This window comes from Hemibagrus wyckioides, linkage group LG18 (assembly GCF_019097595.1).
Source record: "Hemibagrus wyckioides isolate EC202008001 linkage group LG18, SWU_Hwy_1.0, whole genome shotgun sequence".
NCBI lineage: Eukaryota > Metazoa > Chordata > Actinopteri > Siluriformes > Bagridae > Hemibagrus > Hemibagrus wyckioides.
Genome location: NC_080727.1, coordinates 3822501 through 3839687, shown reverse-complemented (window position 1 = coordinate 3839687; position 17187 = coordinate 3822501). Strand labels below are relative to the sequence as shown.

The 17187-nt window shown below is 39.4% G+C and overlaps 3 protein-coding genes across 3 annotated transcripts in view; 1 reads left to right on the top strand and 2 right to left on the bottom strand.

The window, feature by feature from the left end:
* The first annotated feature begins 4959 nt into the window (after positions 1–4959).
* ube2g1b (ubiquitin-conjugating enzyme E2G 1b (UBC7 homolog, yeast)) lies at positions 4960–8593 on the top strand. Its single transcript, XM_058414788.1, has 6 exons — positions 4960–5113; positions 5958–6060; positions 6171–6268; positions 6538–6716; positions 6809–6927; positions 7941–8593. Exons 1-5 carry the CDS (start codon positions 5071–5073, stop codon positions 6893–6895), a joined length of 510 nt encoding a protein of 169 aa, XP_058270771.1. The 5' UTR covers positions 4960–5070; the 3' UTR covers positions 6896–6927; positions 7941–8593.
* A 266-nt stretch (positions 8594–8859) lies between these two features.
* Positions 8860–12577, bottom strand: arpc3 (actin related protein 2/3 complex, subunit 3). Its single transcript, XM_058414768.1, has 7 exons — positions 12427–12577; positions 11923–12022; positions 11677–11753; positions 11332–11400; positions 10840–10966; positions 10294–10388; positions 8860–9151 (listed from the first exon to the last, which is right to left on the bottom strand). The coding sequence occupies exons 1-7, from the start codon at positions 12430–12432 to the stop codon at positions 9089–9091; spliced, it is 537 nt and encodes a 178-aa protein (XP_058270751.1). The 5' UTR covers positions 12433–12577; the 3' UTR covers positions 8860–9088.
* A 1169-nt stretch (positions 12578–13746) lies between these two features.
* gpn3 (GPN-loop GTPase 3) overlaps positions 13747–17187 on the bottom strand; it is a 4046-nt gene continuing 605 nt past the window's right edge. The window contains exons 2-8 of the mRNA XM_058414916.1: positions 16724–16832; positions 16160–16327; positions 15921–16045; positions 15721–15836; positions 15510–15606; positions 15220–15348; positions 13747–14130 (exon numbers count right to left, since the gene is read on the bottom strand). Of these exons, the coding sequence (XP_058270899.1) occupies positions 14065–14130; positions 15220–15348; positions 15510–15606; positions 15721–15836; positions 15921–16045; positions 16160–16327; positions 16724–16832 (810 nt within the window). The 3' untranslated portion in view covers positions 13747–14064. The remainder of the gene's footprint in view (positions 14131–15219; positions 15349–15509; positions 15607–15720; positions 15837–15920; positions 16046–16159; positions 16328–16723; positions 16833–17187) is intronic.

The window sequence follows — 17187 nt, the reverse complement described above, 5'->3', positions numbered from 1 at the left end:
TAACATTCAGATATGAAGTTGGGTTTAATTTTAGAACCAGACAGTCTTCAGGATTGCGTGGAAACACGGCAGGCAAACAAATCCATCAGTTCTCTGCATCATCAGACGTTAATGAATGACTCTTTCTCGGTCTTACTCACCAAAAGCCACATTATTAGATAACATTTAGTATTTCTCATTCAGGTGAATCATAGGAGTGGGCTGATTTGAATATACTTTATATAATAACCTGTTTTGTAATATGTAACAATAACCTGTATGGCTATATCACTGATGATTTGTCAAACAAATGTCACCCACGTCACCCACATCTCACCCGAAATAACAGCCGTGATTATTCCAGAAATGACAAACTTTCACTTTCACTCCACTGGTAAGGACTGAATGGCACTTTATATATTGTAATATATTGAATATAATTATATAAGATTTATGATACTATTATTACATATGAGACTTCAATAATTATCCACTTTCATGGATAACTGACATAAATACAATTAAGAAGTAATTAGAAGTAAGACTTAAGAAGACTTAAGAAGTAAGATTTTTAGTTCGCAAAAATAGATAGATAGATAGATAGAGAGATAGATAGATAGATAGATAGATAGATAGATAGATAGATAGATAGATAGATAGATAGATAGTGGAGTCCATGCTTCGATGGGACAGGGCTATTTTCAGAGCAAAAGGGGGATCAACACAATATTATACAGGTGGTCATAATGTTATGCCTGATCAGTGTAAATGTACAGTTACAATTACAATTAAATTTACAAATATGTAGATTAAGTAAATTTTCCAAATAGAGAAAGTTTCCTTTATGTATCATTAATAAAATCCACAAACTCTACAGCACACACATCCTATAGCAACTCTTAAACTTGAAATATAAACATTAATATATATTTATTCTTTTCACATGAATCCTGTCTTTTTTCACAAGGCATCCATTTTAGGTAATGAAAATATACATTTTACCTCACATTTACTCAACCCCATCACCTGAACACATCCTTCACCCCGCCAACACACCATCATGAATTATCTGGAATATTCCACTGAAACATTCAAGGTTGCATTATGCAAATTTCCTGAAAATCATGTTTTCTGTTCACTTTCTCTTTGAAACTAGTGGCCTGTTACTCGTACTGTGGATTAAATGTGAAGTATTCATTGGTTGAAAATGATTAGAATGTCCTGAATGCTAGCTGATCACATATTTTGCTTATTCTATGCTAAAAAAAAAAAAAAAAAACATATCCATGCTACTCTTAGCCAAGAAACCTTGGAAGAATTGTTGCCTGGGAGGTCATTTTGACTTGGTCAGTGCATGCTTTAGTGGATTTGGTGTTGAGAAATTGCATATTTTTAAACTATGTTTTTTGGAATGTAGTGTTTTGGTGTCTGGAAGGTCATGAGGTGACATCTGAGCAACCAAGAGACAACGTTTGACGCTCATTCACAAAACCCTCAACTTCTCAACAGCTTAATTTGGATGAATACTACCTGCAGTCATTGACCAGCGATCAACCACAGTGTTAAATCAGGTTCGTAGCCATTTGGAGAAACGTGGTTATATTTGGATGCTGTGATAAAGCACTCGCTCTGTGTACGCTGTGCCACTGATAAAACAACTCTACAGGAACAAATCACAAGATTAACTCAGAGCCCAGAGAGTCTGCAATCATTCTGACACACCACGAGCACAGATAAACGGATACGAGCGCACTAAATTAGTTTCGGCACCTCAGGGTTGTCATGGAGATATGTGCCGCTTGATTTCACACAGGTTTTTTTTTTAAAGGCACCCCTTTAAATGCAGGAAAACTCTTAATTAATGCTTCAGTTAGGAACATACACTATATTGCCAAAAGTTTTTGGACACCCCTCCGAATCATTGAGTTCAGGTGTTGTTTTTCAGGGGTTGGGCTCGGCCCCTTAGTTCCAGTGAAGGGAACTCTTAATGCTTCAGCTTCATACCAAGACATTTTGGACAATTTCATGCTCCCAACTTTGTGGGAACAGTTTGGAGATGACCCCTTCCTGTTCCAACATGACTGTACACCAGTGACCAAAGCAAGGTCCATAAAGACATGGATGAGTGAGTTTGGTGTGGAGTCCTGACCTCAACCCAACAGAACACCTTTGGGATGAATTAGAGCTGAGACTGCGAGCCAGACCTTCTTGTCCAACATCAGTGCCTGACCTCACAAATGCTCTTCTAGAGGAATGGTCAAACATTCCCTTAAACACACTCCTAAACCTTGTGGAAAGCCATCCCAGAAGAGTTGAAGCTGTTATAGCTGCAAAGGGCGAGTTATAGCTGCAACTCCGTTTTAGACTTATGCAGATGTAAAGGCAGACCTGGCGCGCAGTCTCCGCTCTAATTCATCCCAAAGTTATCGGGTTAAGGTCAGGACTCTGTGCAGGCCAGTCAAGTTCCTCAAGTTCCACACCAAACTCGCTCATGTCTTTATGGACCTTGCTTTGTGCACTGGTGCGCAGTCATGTTGTTACAGGAAGGGGTCATCCCCAAACTGTTCCCACAAAGTTGGGAGCATGAAATCGTCCAAAATATCTTGGTATGAAGCTGAAGCATTAAGAGTTCGCTTCACTGGATTTGGAGGGGTGTCCAAAACGTTTGGCAATATAGTGTATATGGGATTAAAATCAAGCTAATGATGGAATAAAGTGATGATCTAAAAAAAAAAAAAAAGAGGTCCTCACAGCAAATAAATATATTTGCTAATGTTTTATTTAGAGTGTCTTTATTGAGATTCATAACAGGTTAACCATAAATATATAAACTGACTTCACTTTATTTCATTTTTCTTAATCATTAAGCCATGTGGTTTTATTTATCACATATTATTCACATGATGTCTGTTTACTGATATATATGTTCAATAATATAAAATATTATACATTTTAAAGCCAATTTATCAGGCTATAAATCATGTATAGGGTCAGAAATACAGTATATTTAAGTTTTGTTATTCCAGATTACTGAATGCATTCAAATTCAAATACAATCTCACACAAAGAACCGTCTCACCAATTCATGTGCATTCTTTCACCCGCTAGTCAGTCAAACCATTTATAGGCCGTTTATCGCTCACCCCATGACTGACACTTTAACTGTGGCAGGCCTGAGGGAAAAAGCCCAGTCAGCAGTCCAGTATAGTGGAGCATTAATTAAAACGAGAACTGCGTACAAACCATTCTGGCCTGCACGATAAACCTACAGTACAAACACACACAGCAGTGCGGTTCTGCTTTCTGGGATTCCGAATGCCATGATGAAATGGATTTTGTTGAAAATATCTGGCTAGTTAAGGGATATGGATTTGGATGTGGGTTAATAATGAATATTATTTCTGCAGCAAAAACTAGGAATAAAACAAGGCAGGATGATGTGGGATTATCACACCTCTTTCCGATTAAAAAAATAAGGAAAATGATCAACAACTTGGTTTAGGTGATATACCTGATGTGAAGCTGGAGCTAGTGAAATGTAGTATTTTCTAATAACAGCATACCCTGAAGTATGTCCCGAAGCTCATACCACAGCAACTTGCCAGTGATTATAATTTTTCACTGCATCAAAGAACAATCCATAATCATTTTAAACCATTTATAGATAAATTTAATGTCGTGGAATGTCCTTCAGATCATATTAAGAACTTATTTCCTGCTATAAACCCATGCTCTCTCACAAGCCTCTCATTGTTATAAAAATGACATGATCCATTTGTCCTAAAGACTTTCCTGTGGTTACAAAAGCGCAGACCCTTGGGACTGCTTCCATCTCCTTAAGGAAAACTCCAGATAACAAATGGCAATACATTTTTACTTTGTTAAATAACAATAACATTTCATCTCTTTATTAATTAGACCACCGTACATGTCCTGAACCAGGGCATTAATATAAACCAGTCATTTGCCAGAACGACTGTCAGAGCTGTTGTACCAGACAACAAATCAACACCTTCTGACCAATCCAAATTCAGCACAGTGAACATCAAATGTCCATTTCTGACAAAACACAAAAAAAAAAACATGACACACCATGTTCTACTTTCTGACACACTGGCCTGCTTGTATCATGCAGTAAAAAAAGCTAATCCTGTTGTTTTGGTTTCCTGGATGAGGAATGAGACTCCTAAACCACCCTCTGCCATATTAAGGCTATGTTTGGTGTGGGTGTCTGGGCACCCAGCCACACAATGGCCTTATATGGAGCTGGAAAAAACACAAATGCAAGAATCTGGCATGTAGAGGAGATAATGAAGCTCTTAGGATAAGAGTTAGAGAATGGAGAGAGCCGGTGTCTCCGGTTATGCAGACAATCTCATGCATCGTATGAACCAAACATATTTACATTCCTTCTGATGATGCATGATGATCAACTAAAATAGACTTTTGTAGCTACATTTTTTAAAACTGTCTGCGCTCTCTGCCTGGCCTTGCCATTGCATATTGGATGTGAGTCGTGTGCCATCTAGTGGTCATTTTGTGTTACTACAGCACAGTTTCTGCTCAGTCAGAACATGCTTCATGCTTTTCCAATCGCAGTGAGGTAATTCAGAAACACTCGGAATTTCAATCATGATATCGCAAATTGCATTTAAGATGAAGTAGAATACGCAAAACCTCGAGCCACAGCTACATGACCATAAAAATGGTGAACATCCACTCTCTAATTTATTGAAATTACTGAAATGTCTTTAATATTATAGGATGTATACGTCTGAAAAAAAGTGTTCCGTGTGCCATTACTTAAGTGAATGCATTTTAATTCTTTTTCTTTAATTGTTTAATAGCAATATTATATTTCACTCCAATCCAATAGTTCTGAATACGCTTCAAAACTCATGCGCCTTTTCCCTGTCGCGCAAGCGCACGGAGCGTTTGGGCGGGTCTCAACTCTGATTGGACAAAAGAGATGTCAATCAGCTGACAACAGTTAGAAGGCGAAACAGCAGGCACGGTGTGGAAGTTCGCTGTTATTTTCTTTTTAAAACATTCACTTTAAGCCTTTTTTCGTAATCTAATTGGTTAATTAAAATGACCGAGCAGTCGTCACTTCTTCTTAGAAAACAGTTAGCAGGTAATGAGGAAAATAGTTTATTGTTTTTTAATGTTAATAAGAAGACTTATTGAGCCTTTTTTTTGAGAAAAAGCTAGCTAGCTAGGCTATAAACTAGTTATTAAATTATAAATTGGGGAAATTACTGGATAATTAAGCGAAAAAGATGGCTGGAAATGTATGTTAAAAAGTTAACGTCTGTTTAAAGGCTTGACATGTTCGAATAATTTCAATATAAATCTGCCTATGATTTGTTTAAGCTAGCTCGGATGGCTAAAACAGATAAACAGGTCGGTAAGATTAAAGTGAGAAGTACAGAGATACACGTCATCTTTTTTCTTTTGTTATTTTATTATGGCAGGTTCAAATAATTATAGTTTTGACAATTTTCAGTATATATTTTGGCTCAGTTTTTAAAACGGCTTGTATTTAGCTATGTTGTACTATCCACATTGTGACAAATCCTGCCTCCTGCGCTACGATTGGCTGTTTGATCTAACCCAGGCGTTCTCAGCCAATCAGAGCCAGATGAGAGGCCGGATTTGTTAGAATACATATTGAGTCGGGGAATGTGTGTAACCCTAAGCTTGATTATAAATCCTACATTAAGGAATTACGTCATTTTTTAAAGATTTATCAGCTGTTAGATTTTAGTAAAGTATATCAACTACAAGTTAATGATCATTTATTGACATAGCCCCTTTTGGCATTGGATTTATACCCATGTGGAAGGACCAACCCACATAAGGAGAGCAGATGATCTCTCATTCCTGGTTTGGTTCTTAAAGGCTGTTCAGCTTTTTTGGCTTATTTTTGGTTGGGGCATTGTCTGAAAATACTGATTGTTTTTGTGTTTTGATCACAGAACTCAATAAGAACCCTGTTGAAGGATTTTCGGCTGGTCTGATCGACGACGATGATATCTATCAGTGGGAGGTTGTGATCATCGGTCCGGCTGATACGTTGTTGTAAGTAATTGAGTGAGTGAGTAATTCCTACAGATTCACATCCTGTCATTATGCTGGTAGAAAGAACCTCCATTTAATACGATTTCTATTTTTTTTTCCCCCTGTAATAGCGAGGGTGGATTTTTTAAAGCAAACCTCACCTTTCCTCATGACTACCCACTTCGTCCTCCGAAGTTGAAATTTATTACAGAAATCTGGCACCCTAATGGTAAGTGTATGCCTGGACCACCTTCACCTGGCCTTTAAAGTACAGAGAAGCATGCAGGTGTAAGTCTAATGTTTAAAACCGATTTATACCTGATCACTTAAACCACATCAGGAGGTCTGACAAAAGCTTGTCCTTGTTCTACGTTGTCATAAGGTCCAGCTTGTGTCTTTCAAAAAAAATATTTTAATGCGGCATTTTGGAAGTTTTTTCTTTGGCCCAGCAGCACTTTATGAATTATTTAACTAGCATGCATGTCATCTGATCTTCAGTGGCGAAGAATGGAGACGTCTGCATCTCAATCCTCCACGAGCCAGGAGAGGACAGGTTTGGCTACGAGAAGCCTGAAGAGCGCTGGCTGCCGATCCACACTGTCGAGACCATCATGATCAGCGTCATCTCCATGCTGGCTGACCCGAACAGCGACTCGCCGGCTAACGTGGACGCCGCTGTAAGTCTCTACCAGTGCAGCTCGTTTACCATGCTATGACGTAGGTGTGGAGAGTGCTTTGATGATATGCAAGGGTGTGTGTGTGTTGACAGAAAGAATGGCGAGAGGATCCTAACGGAGAGTTCAAAAGGAAAGTAGCCCGCTGTGTGAGAAAAAGTCAGGAGATGGCATTCGACTAGATCTTCCCTTCACTGCAATACTCACTTCACTGGTAAGATTATATAGCATCACCCAGTTATATACACTCTGATCATGAGTAAGTGAGAATCTTTGATATCCCAGTGATTTTCAGCAGTGGAGGAAGTGTATTCTGTTTAAGTTTATGTTCATCTTCACAAACTTTCTCACGTATTTCTCAAAGTTTTCTGGTAGCAGTTAATCCAGATACAGCAAATATTTAAAATAATTTACAGTCTTGGATTAAAAAAAAATGATTAAGACTTCTGCAACCCTGGAAGTACACTATATTGCCAAAAGTTTTGGGACATCTGCCTTTACATGCACATGAATGTAATATGGAGTTGTCCCGCCCTTTGCAGCTATAACAGCTTCAGCTCTTCTGGGAAGGCTTTCCACAAGGTTTAGGAGCGTGTTCATGGGAATTTTTGACCGTTCCTCTAGAAGCGCATTTGTGAGGTCAGGCACTGATGTTTGATGAGAAGGTCTAGATCACAGTCTCCACTCTAATTCATCCCGAAGATGTTCTGTCAGGTTGAGGTCAGGACTCCACACCAAACTCGCTCATCCATGTCTTTATGGACCTTGCTTTAGGCACTGGTGTGCAGTCATGTTGGAACAGGAAGGGGTCATCCCCAAACTGTTCCCACAAAGTTGGGAGCATGAAATTGTCCAAAATGTCTTGGTATGAAGCTGAAGCATTAGGAGTTCCCGTCACTGGAACTAAGGGGCCGAGCCCAACCCCTGAAAAACAACACCTGAACTCAATGATTTGGAGGGGTGTCCCAATACTTTTGGCAGTATAGTGTATATTATTGACTAACACAAAAAAAACCACACCATTTGTTTGCTTTAACCAGTAAATGTGATGGTTGGAATGGACAAAATGTCCTAATGGGAAAAGAAATACTGTGTGTAAAGTGTGAATATTCAGACATGCGTCACTCCTCATCGTCCTACATGTAGCTTGACATCTAAAAGAACACAAGCTGTAATTTGTCACAGACGTAATCGCCAATCAGTTGCTTGTTTTCTTCTTTCCCACAGACAGAAGAGGTAGAAATAAGCAAGATCAGCAATCCATCACTCTTCATAAAGAAATGGAAATTTTCTAACAGCTGTATTTTCTCTGAATGCATGGTTAGAAGTTATAGTGTGTGTGTGTGTGAGAGAGAGAGACACTTATTTATTTCAATGATGAAGTGTAATGCATGACCTTTTTTCCCCCCTCCTCGCCTCTGAGCCATCGACTATATGCAAAGTCACTTATGCAATCTCCCCCCCCCCCCCCCCGACCCCCCTGAGTATCACAATCACTGTAGCTACAGAGAACCTCACTTCCCAAACATCTCTCACTAAGGAGTCTCTGTGCTCCCTGCTGCCTTAATTCATCCTCATGTACAGGACAGAATCGAATTCAGTGATGCCATGTCTGTCGGAATCCTCCGGTTTTGTTTTGGACAAACCAAAAAGAATTCCTGTTTGTGTGTAAAAATATTCTGCGTCTGTAAATACCCTGTATTATAGCCACGTCAACCTGATCATCTGTCTGTTTCTCCTCCACTTCATTTTTATTCGTTTATGGCGTTAAAGCCGCCAGACGTTTATGTAGAACTCGCTCAGTTATTGTTTTTAAATCTTTTGTTCATTTTCTCCTGTTTACCTTGTTATTGCTCAATAAAAGCATTTTGTCTAAAAGTCTATAAGCTTGTTGTGTGTGTGTGTGTGTGTGTGTGTGTCATAATTTATGCTTCAAATTTGTTGAAAAGTGGTTAATCTGATTACATGTTTTTCTCTAAATGTGTGAGAAACATTTGTTGGTCTCATCTTTGACTCCTCAGATGCATCATCTTTTCTTATCATAAAAAATGGAGTGTTTGTAGCTAAGGAATAACTCTGGCAGCATTTATCCCAAAACAGAAGAATTAAAAACCATTCCTGTGTGGAGAATATTCAAGAGTCTGTATACAAGTACAGAATAAACCGTTTTTATTGTTCAGCTTTTATTTGATTACCTTGAGTCGTACATGTCATGTTTAATGTCAGGAAATCAAATATGCAGGTATAAAATTAATCTTAAATCTGGTATCCAATGGAAGGAGGAAAAAAAAAATAAGGAAAACATCATAAGCAAAACTGGAATATTATTCCCATCCACGTTCCACATGGATGACTGAGAAACTTCCAGTTGCTTCTTATTGCCCTGGAGCAGAGAGACTCTTGTTCATGAACTGTTTCTTTACAAAGCACACCCACCACTGTAGAGGAAAAAGACAGACGTTTTGGTGATTAGACTTAACAGACTGCGTCCCAAATCACAGTGTATAAGTATTATACACAGAATAAATAGTGTTGAGTCGTGTGGTTCACATTGAAAATCTCAACCAAAAGTAGTAGTAGTGCATTTATTCAACATCTGAGATACACTTATATTGGCAAAAGTTTTGGAACACCCCTCCAAATCATTGCATTCAGGGGTTGGGCTCGGCCCCTTAGTTCCAGTGAAAGGAACTCTTAATGCCTTCGGCTTCATACCAAGACATTCTGGACAATTTCATGCTCCCAACTTGCCTGTGTGACTGCACACCAGTGACCAAAGCAAGGTCCATAAAGACATGGATGAGTGAGTTTGGTGTGGAGGAACTTGACTGGCCTGCACAGAATCCTGACCTCAACCCCATAGAACACCTTTGGGATGAATTAGAGTGGAGACTGTGAGCCAGGCCAAAACTGGGACGTCTGCCTTTCCATGCACATGAATGTAATATGGAGTTGTCCCGCCCTTTGCAGCTATAACAGCTTCAACTCTTCTGGGAAGGCTTTCCACAAGGTTTAGGAGTGTGTTTATGGGAATTTTTGACCATTCCTCTAGAAGTGCATTTGTGAGGTCAGGCACTGATGTTGGACGAGAAGGTCTGGCTTGCAGTCTCCGCTCTAATTCATCCCAAAGGTGTTCTATGGGGCTGAGGTCAGGACTCTGTGCAGTTCCTCCACACTAAACTCTCTCATCCATGTCTTTATGGACCTTGCTTTGTGCGCTGGTGTGCAGTCATGTTGGAACAGGAAGGGGTCATCCCCAAACTGTTTCCACAACGTTGGGAGCATGAAATTGTCCAAAATGTCTTGGTATGAAGCTGAAGCATTAAGAGGTCCTTTCTCTAGAAAGACAACACATTTATTCAATGATTTGGAGGGGTGTCCCAAAACCTTTGTGTATAAATAGAGTATATATAAAATATGTAGTACTTAATAAAGTGGCCATCTAGAGTTTTTAGCTGTCAATATGCATATAATGATATGATGTCAGCCGACATTTTGTATAGCAACATAACTATGACCTAATGTATCACCTACATGGTAGATGTACCTAATTTAAAATAAATAAAAACAAATCTCTCACCTTGCTTGGCTTGTCTGTCTGTGGGTCGAACACTTTATCGCACAGTCTCAGGCCTGTTTCCTGACGAATCTGCTGCAGGTAAGCCCTCATGGTCTCTGCACAGGACATAGAGAGTAGAGACTGATCAAATTACAGACTGTGTAAATCAACATCTGTACACCGCAGGAGGACTCGACCATAATTCGATCTGAATGTGAACATGTGCTGATCTCTAAAATCTCTAAGAAACATCCAGCCTTTAGAAATCTCATAACTGAACTACAGAAAGATTCCTATATAACACGACCCCTAACCGTGGCAGATTTTTACAAAGCATAATCTGTTTTAAAATACCATATATCACAATTGACCTCATTTTAAATCCTCTGAAAGGTAAAAATCTACAATTTAATCATTTCATTTAGAGACACAGATTTTGTTTTCATTGTTTATCTGATATTCAGCATCATTCTGCTGCACAAAAAAATCTGTGTTTAAACTAATAAATCATAAAAACCCAAAAGTGTGTAAACTGAAGTCTGTAATGAAGCTGTATACACAGCGTACCTTCTTCCTGTCTGTTGGTAGGTTTAGAGTACATGGCGTTCAGAGGGAATCCCGGCTCTCCTGGAATGGGGAAGTTGGTGATTCCCAGCGTGTACATCTCCTTCTCTCCCTGGCCTTTCGAGCTGCACTGGGGATCAAATACAAGGAAGGGATTAAAACACACAGCACACAAAGACTGAAGTCCAAATTTATAGAAAGCTCTCTATATATACGGAGAATTAGCATTATTGACTTAATGAGAGGCTTGTGAAGAACCAGATGTTTCTAGCTGCTGGATAATAACCTTAATTGTAACTAGAACTGGATAAAAAAGTACAGCATATTCTTTAATAAAAAATATCTGTAGTGCTGGAAATTGCTGGAAAAGCGCTTAAAAGGCCATGACGTTTTTAGAAAGCTTCATGAAGGTAACAGTAACTCCCGCTTCACCCTCGATTATTTCACTCTCACCCCCTTTAAGTGTTTTCTTCATTGCATATGATGCACACTTACCTTCTGCAGCTTCTTGAGGCATTCCGAGATGTACAGAGTGACGTAGATCAACGTCCGGTCTGCCTCGTTCTGATAAACGGTACGGCGCAAATAAAAAAATTTATTAAAGAAAGGATCACAACGGTGTAAAAGTCAAGAATATCCCTGAGACTATACGTGTACATAATGCTGATCAGTTCGAAGCAGAAATAAACACAAATACAACACGAGTGAAGGTGAAACAGAAAAGTGCTGCCAGAGGCGACTGAGACAGACATGCGTGTTGAAACATGCGTGCATTCCCCCCCCCCGTCCTCGCTCATTTTCTGGATTTATTCAGCATTTTTTTCTCCAGTCTCGCCTCACCTTAATTTCGTAATTCTTGAAGAAAACATTGGCTTTAAAGTAGTAGATGGCCTCGTCGATGATGTCTGTGTCTTTGGCTGAAAGAGGAAAGAGAGAGAGAGAAAAAAAGGAAACAGGAACATTATGCAGTCACAGCTGATGACGCCGAGATGTGACAGGTTTCGAGACCATTTAAGGAAGATATATCACAGTGCCTATAACACACATATAAAGCATATATAAACAGCTTCCAAATAAATATCTTACTTTCTTTAGGAGCAGGGCCTTTAAACTGCGTTTTGAGGGGCAAAAGTGCCATATTTCCCACCAATTTGGTGTCGTCGTCCATTAGACTGGAATGATAAGCCTGAAAGAAATAAAAACACAACCCATGCAACAAAACAATGAATAGGATTTCATCTTTAAAACGTTTATACATCTTTAAATGGTGAATATTTACAAACCAATGCAAAATAGCTCCAGTCTCTAAGACGCTGCACTACAGATGTGCACCACTATTCCTTTTATTTTCTTGTCTTTCTTTAAGAAAACACAATCCTATGCATTTAAAACGAATAAATCTGTCTCCTGATCATATTAAAATGAATAAATAAGACTACTGCTGTACAAGACGGCTGGCTAACCATGTAGCAGGCTAACATAGCAAGTTCGCTAGCTAAAGGCTGCTAGACTCTCACTTTAAAAGCTTTTTCTGTCATATATATTTATCATAAAAGATGTCTTTAAATGTGTGTAAATAAGTTTGCTTACCGGCATTTTTAAAAATGTTTTCCAAAATGTTTTTTTGGAAAGAACTCGGTTAATGTCACAGCACGGAAAAAATGCCGCTTCCGCTGTCCCACCCAACACAGCGATACCGGAAGTAGCTGGCTTGTAAAATTCTAAGTGCAGTTACTCCTGTTGTCCACAAGGGGGCAGAGAAAAGTCACCGCGAAATATTATTTTCACGCATAAAGCTTCTGTGCTATACGAAGATCAGGCATTACATTATGACCACCTGCCTGCTGGCCCCCATTTTGCTGACAAAACAGCCCTGTCCCTGAGGCATGGACTCCACTAGATCCCTCAAGGTGTGCTGTGGTATCCGGGACCAAGATGTTAGCAGCAGATCCTTTAATTTGTGTAAGTTGAAAGGTGGAGCCTCCACGGATCATATTTGTTTGACCAGCACATCCCACAGACGCTCGACTGGATTGAGGTCTGGGGAATTTGGAGGGCCAAGTCAACACCTCAAACACGTTGTTGTGCTCATCAAACGCATTATCCTGCTGAAAGAGGCCACAGCCATCAGGGAATAGTGTTTCCATGAAAGGGTGTACATGGTCTGCAACAATGCTTAGGTAGGTGGTATGTGTCAAAGTAACATCCACATGGATGGCAGGACCCAAGGTTTCGCAAAACATAACACTGCCTCTGCCAACATGCCTTCTTTCCATAGTGCATAAGAGATGCACACGCACCCGGTCATCCACGTGATGTAAAAGGAAACATGTTTCATCAGACCAGGCCACCTTCTTCCATTGCTCCATGGTCCAGTGTTGGCGCTTTCGGTGGTGCACAGGGGTCAGCATGGGCACCCTGACTGGTCTGCACCTATACAGCCCCATAGGCAACAAACTATGATGCACTGTGTATTCTGACACCTTTCTATCAGAACTTCTTCAGCAATTTGAGCGGATCACACAGGCCAGCCTTTGCTCTCCATGTGCATCAATGAGCCTTGACCACCCATGACCCTGTCGCCGGTTCACCACTGTTCCTTCCTTGGACTACTTTTGATAGATACTGACCACTGCAGACCGGGAACACCCCACAAGAGCTGCAGTTTGTAATGCTCTGATCCAGTGGTCTAGCCGTCCCATTCGTCGTGATCATAACTCTGCTTATGTTGCCTACACTGTCCATTATTAACAGCTTTAACTCTAAAATAACTAGTGTAATTAGTTAAATGTCCTAGTATTGTTATAAATAGTACCTAAGATTGTATCTGTCCTCAGATTACTGTTAAACATCCACCTTGAAAGTTTTTTTAAAAAATTAATTATTTATTATTATTTCACAATACAATGATGACACACACTTTTTCTCACTTTTATTGAATAAACAAAAACTAAACATTACAACTATTTATGTATAATACATGCCATGTCGATATCCAGTACATGAGCAAAGAGCATCTGTAATAGATAAACGAATTAATTAATTAACGAAACGAGTCAAACAAACACAGAAAACTGAAAATAAATCTTCTCTCTCTCTTTTTATACCCAGACTCTTCTGTACAGTGGTGTTCACTTGCAGGCTTGGATTTCCACATCATTCAGCAGCTGTGTGCAGAACAAATATCTGTTCACTTCAGTGTCTCTGGAGGCCATGTGGCCATGGGGTTTAGGAATCCACTCTGTCTTGGAAATATTCATCGTAATTCTCATTGCCAGGCTCCTCATCATCCTCCTGGGAAATATATATAAAAAAGGACAGAAAAATGACCATAATATAGATGATGAAGAAAACGGTACAATGATGAATGGCAAGAATAAATCATCTCATAAATCATTGAATAATCAAGGTATCAATGTTATACACTATATAGTGACTCATTAAAAAAATATATATTCAAAGGTACACTGATCAGGCATATCATTATGACCGGTGAAAAGAATAACACTGATGATCTCCTCATTATGGCACCTTTTAGTGGGTGGGATTATATTAGTAAGTGAACATTTTGTCCTCAAAGTTGATGTGTTAGAAGCAGGGAAAATGGACAAGTGTAAGGATTTGAGTGAGTTTGACGAAGGGCCAAATTGTGATGGCTAGACCACTGGATCAGAGCATCTCCAAAACTGCAGCTCTTGTGGGGTGTTCCCGGTGGTCAGTGGTCAGTATCTATCATAAGTGGTCCAAAGAAGGAACAGTGCAGAACCAGTGACAAGGTCATAGGCTTATTGATGCATGTGGTCAGCGAAAGCTGGTCCGTGTGATCCGATCTAACAGACGAGCTACTGTTGCTCAAATTGCTGAAGAAGTTAATGCTGGTTCTGATAGAAAGGTGTCAGAATACACAGTGCAGGACGGGTCAGGGCTGTTTTGGCAGCAAAAGGGAAACCAACACAATATGAGCCAGGTGGTCATAATGTTATGCCTGATCAGTGTATATATAAATCCATGGCTGAGAATATCCCATAATGCAGCATATGGAAGATAAATCCCAATCCGTGATAAAACATTATTTGCTTCTTTATCTCTCTAGATTTCATATTTCTCTATATTTTTATGCCTGTTGACTGATCTTTTTTTCTTCTTCACATTTTCCTCATAGAGAATAAGTCCATTCTTTTAAACATTCTTAATGACCAAGGATTAGAAAGAAATGACTTTAATGAGTATTCGTTTAGATGTTGGCGTTTAGGATGGTCCTACCATTCTGCTGAGTTTATATATCCGGTCATCAGCACATCTTTAGAGTTTTCCGAATGTCTAACGCATCCTAACTGTCTGATCAGCATGAACACGGCACTGTAGGACACAAACTGTACCTACCTTGGGTTCCTTAAACTCCAGGTCCTCGCCGTACTGTATGGAGAAGTCAATGTGCTGGAGAACAATGTTGATGCCTTCATCATCAGTGCGATCAAAGGGCAGGAAACGGACCATGCTGTAGTCATCAATCTAAAGAAAAAAGGCACATCTAATCCAGTTTCTTCCAAAATCTTTACTGTAACATTTATTTTACACAAAGAAGGTGAAAGGAAATGTCATGATACAAAGTTTTGGCACCCTGACCACTCATCTGTGAGATTTTTTTCCATCACTACTTCTTCCTAACTTACCAAACCACAGATCGCTTTGGTGAGCTTCCTGAATTTTTTGCTCCTCAGTGTGGAAGAGCTGTCCTCCATCATCGAATACATATCTGGATCTAGATACCTGCAGGACACATGTACACGACACGTCACCTCTCAGTTTGCGTTCCACTGTTTTATTCCACCACGTGTTAATAACATTAATACATCAAAGTACATTCTGTGAATCATCGCTTACTTCTCAATCTCTTTCTTAGACTTAGGGCTCAGCAGGTCCATTTTGGTCATGATGTTGACCTGAGGGATTTCCAGTGAGACCATTGCGCTCAAGGCCGCCATGACACCAGAAATGAACTGTGAAACAAAGCATTCAGAGAGATTATTTTCTGGAAATAAAACACAATGAACAGAGGACTAACATATCAACAGTTCGAGTACCTTGAAGCTCTCCACCATAAATTGAGAATCGACTAAAAAGACGCCACACACACGAAACTCCCACTGCTGGAGCTGCTCGACTAACTGCTTCATGACCGGGAGATGAGTGTAGAGCTCAATCTGACCTGAAATTGAGGCACAGATATGAGAATAATATGATTTCAGGTCAATGAACTGGCCATTTATTTAAACTTATACATAATGCTCTATTACTTGTAAAGAAATAGCTAGTTAATAACCTGGGCAGTCGAACAGTATGTAGTCATCCTCAACATGCCCAAGATTTTCTTCCAGCCAGTCAAAGTTACTAGCAAAGTACTCCATGCAGAAAACCAAGCCTCCATTCGGGCCGAACCTCAGCGAGTCGTCCTCCATCACGTCGTCCACCTGGATCAACTCTCGGATATCTGTCATTTTAAAAAGAAGTGAAATTATTTTTAAGAGATTAACTCAAAGTGTCAAGGAATTAGACTCCAGACATTTTCATATATAAAGCCAATCAGAAATACTGGCACCCTGGATAAAGCTGGGCAAATGAAAATATTAGGAACAATGAATGGTAAGAAAAAAAATCACAATAATTATGAATTTGTTAGTCATTTGACTTTTTGTCCAAGTGTATGGATGCCTCTTAGCCACAAATCCATATCATGGAAGAGAAAAGATCCAGAATGAGGTCTGCTTTGGTGATATTTATCACATTATCAAAGCATTAGTTAATGACTAGACTCAGTAGATTAGCTGCATGTTTTATACTTTCCTGCTTTAGAAACCTGCTCTACTCTCTCTACTATCACTCTCACCTGCCATGACGGGATAATTAAAGTGCTCTGCTGCTGGATCGAGGTTTACCACCTGTATGGAGCGGTTTATGGCTTCAGCGTGCTGGATCAGTGTGGAGCAGTATGTACTCTGCAAAAACAAAAAAATTTAAAAAAATTTAAAAAAATTTAAAAAAATGCAGAATTAAAGCGTGTACATATTATTCTTGTGTCCTGTCCTTTATGTAAGACCTATCAAACAAAAATACAGAATAGGTAGTGGTACATTTTTATTAACAACAACATTATTACAGATTTTTATTATAGCTACAGGCATCTGATCTGCTTAAAGGTTTTGAAATGAACACACACACAATCTACCATACTCGTTAGGGATGGCCAATCAGCAAGGAATACACCACTTTGGGGGATTAGTTATTAAAGGAAACTATAATTATCAATGACTGGATATCTTTTGCCACAAGCTTACTAGATCCCTATAACAT

What these genes read in the sequence shown, in the direction of transcription:
- ube2g1b (XM_058414788.1), top strand. Translation starts at nt 5,071, where the DNA reads ATGACCGAGCAGTCGTCACTTCTTCTTAGAAAACAGTTAGCAG. An exon ending in GGTCCGGCTGATACGTTGTT is followed by an intron (nt 6,061 to 6,170) that starts GTAAGTAATTGA and finishes CCCCTGTAATAG; the next exon opens with CGAGGGTGGATTTTTTAAAG. An exon ending in CGGCTAACGTGGACGCCGCT is followed by an intron (nt 6,717 to 6,808) that starts GTAAGTCTCTAC and finishes GTGTGTTGACAG; the next exon opens with AAAGAATGGCGAGAGGATCC.
- arpc3 (XM_058414768.1), bottom strand. An exon ending in AGGCCCTGCTCCTAAAGAAA is followed by an intron (nt 11,754 to 11,922) that starts GTAAGATATTTA and finishes TTCCTCTTTCAG; the next exon opens with CCAAAGACACAGACATCATC. An exon ending in AGACAGACAAGCCAAGCAAG is followed by an intron (nt 9,152 to 10,293) that starts GTGAGAGATTTG and finishes TTTCCTCTACAG; the next exon opens with TGGTGGGTGTGCTTTGTAAA.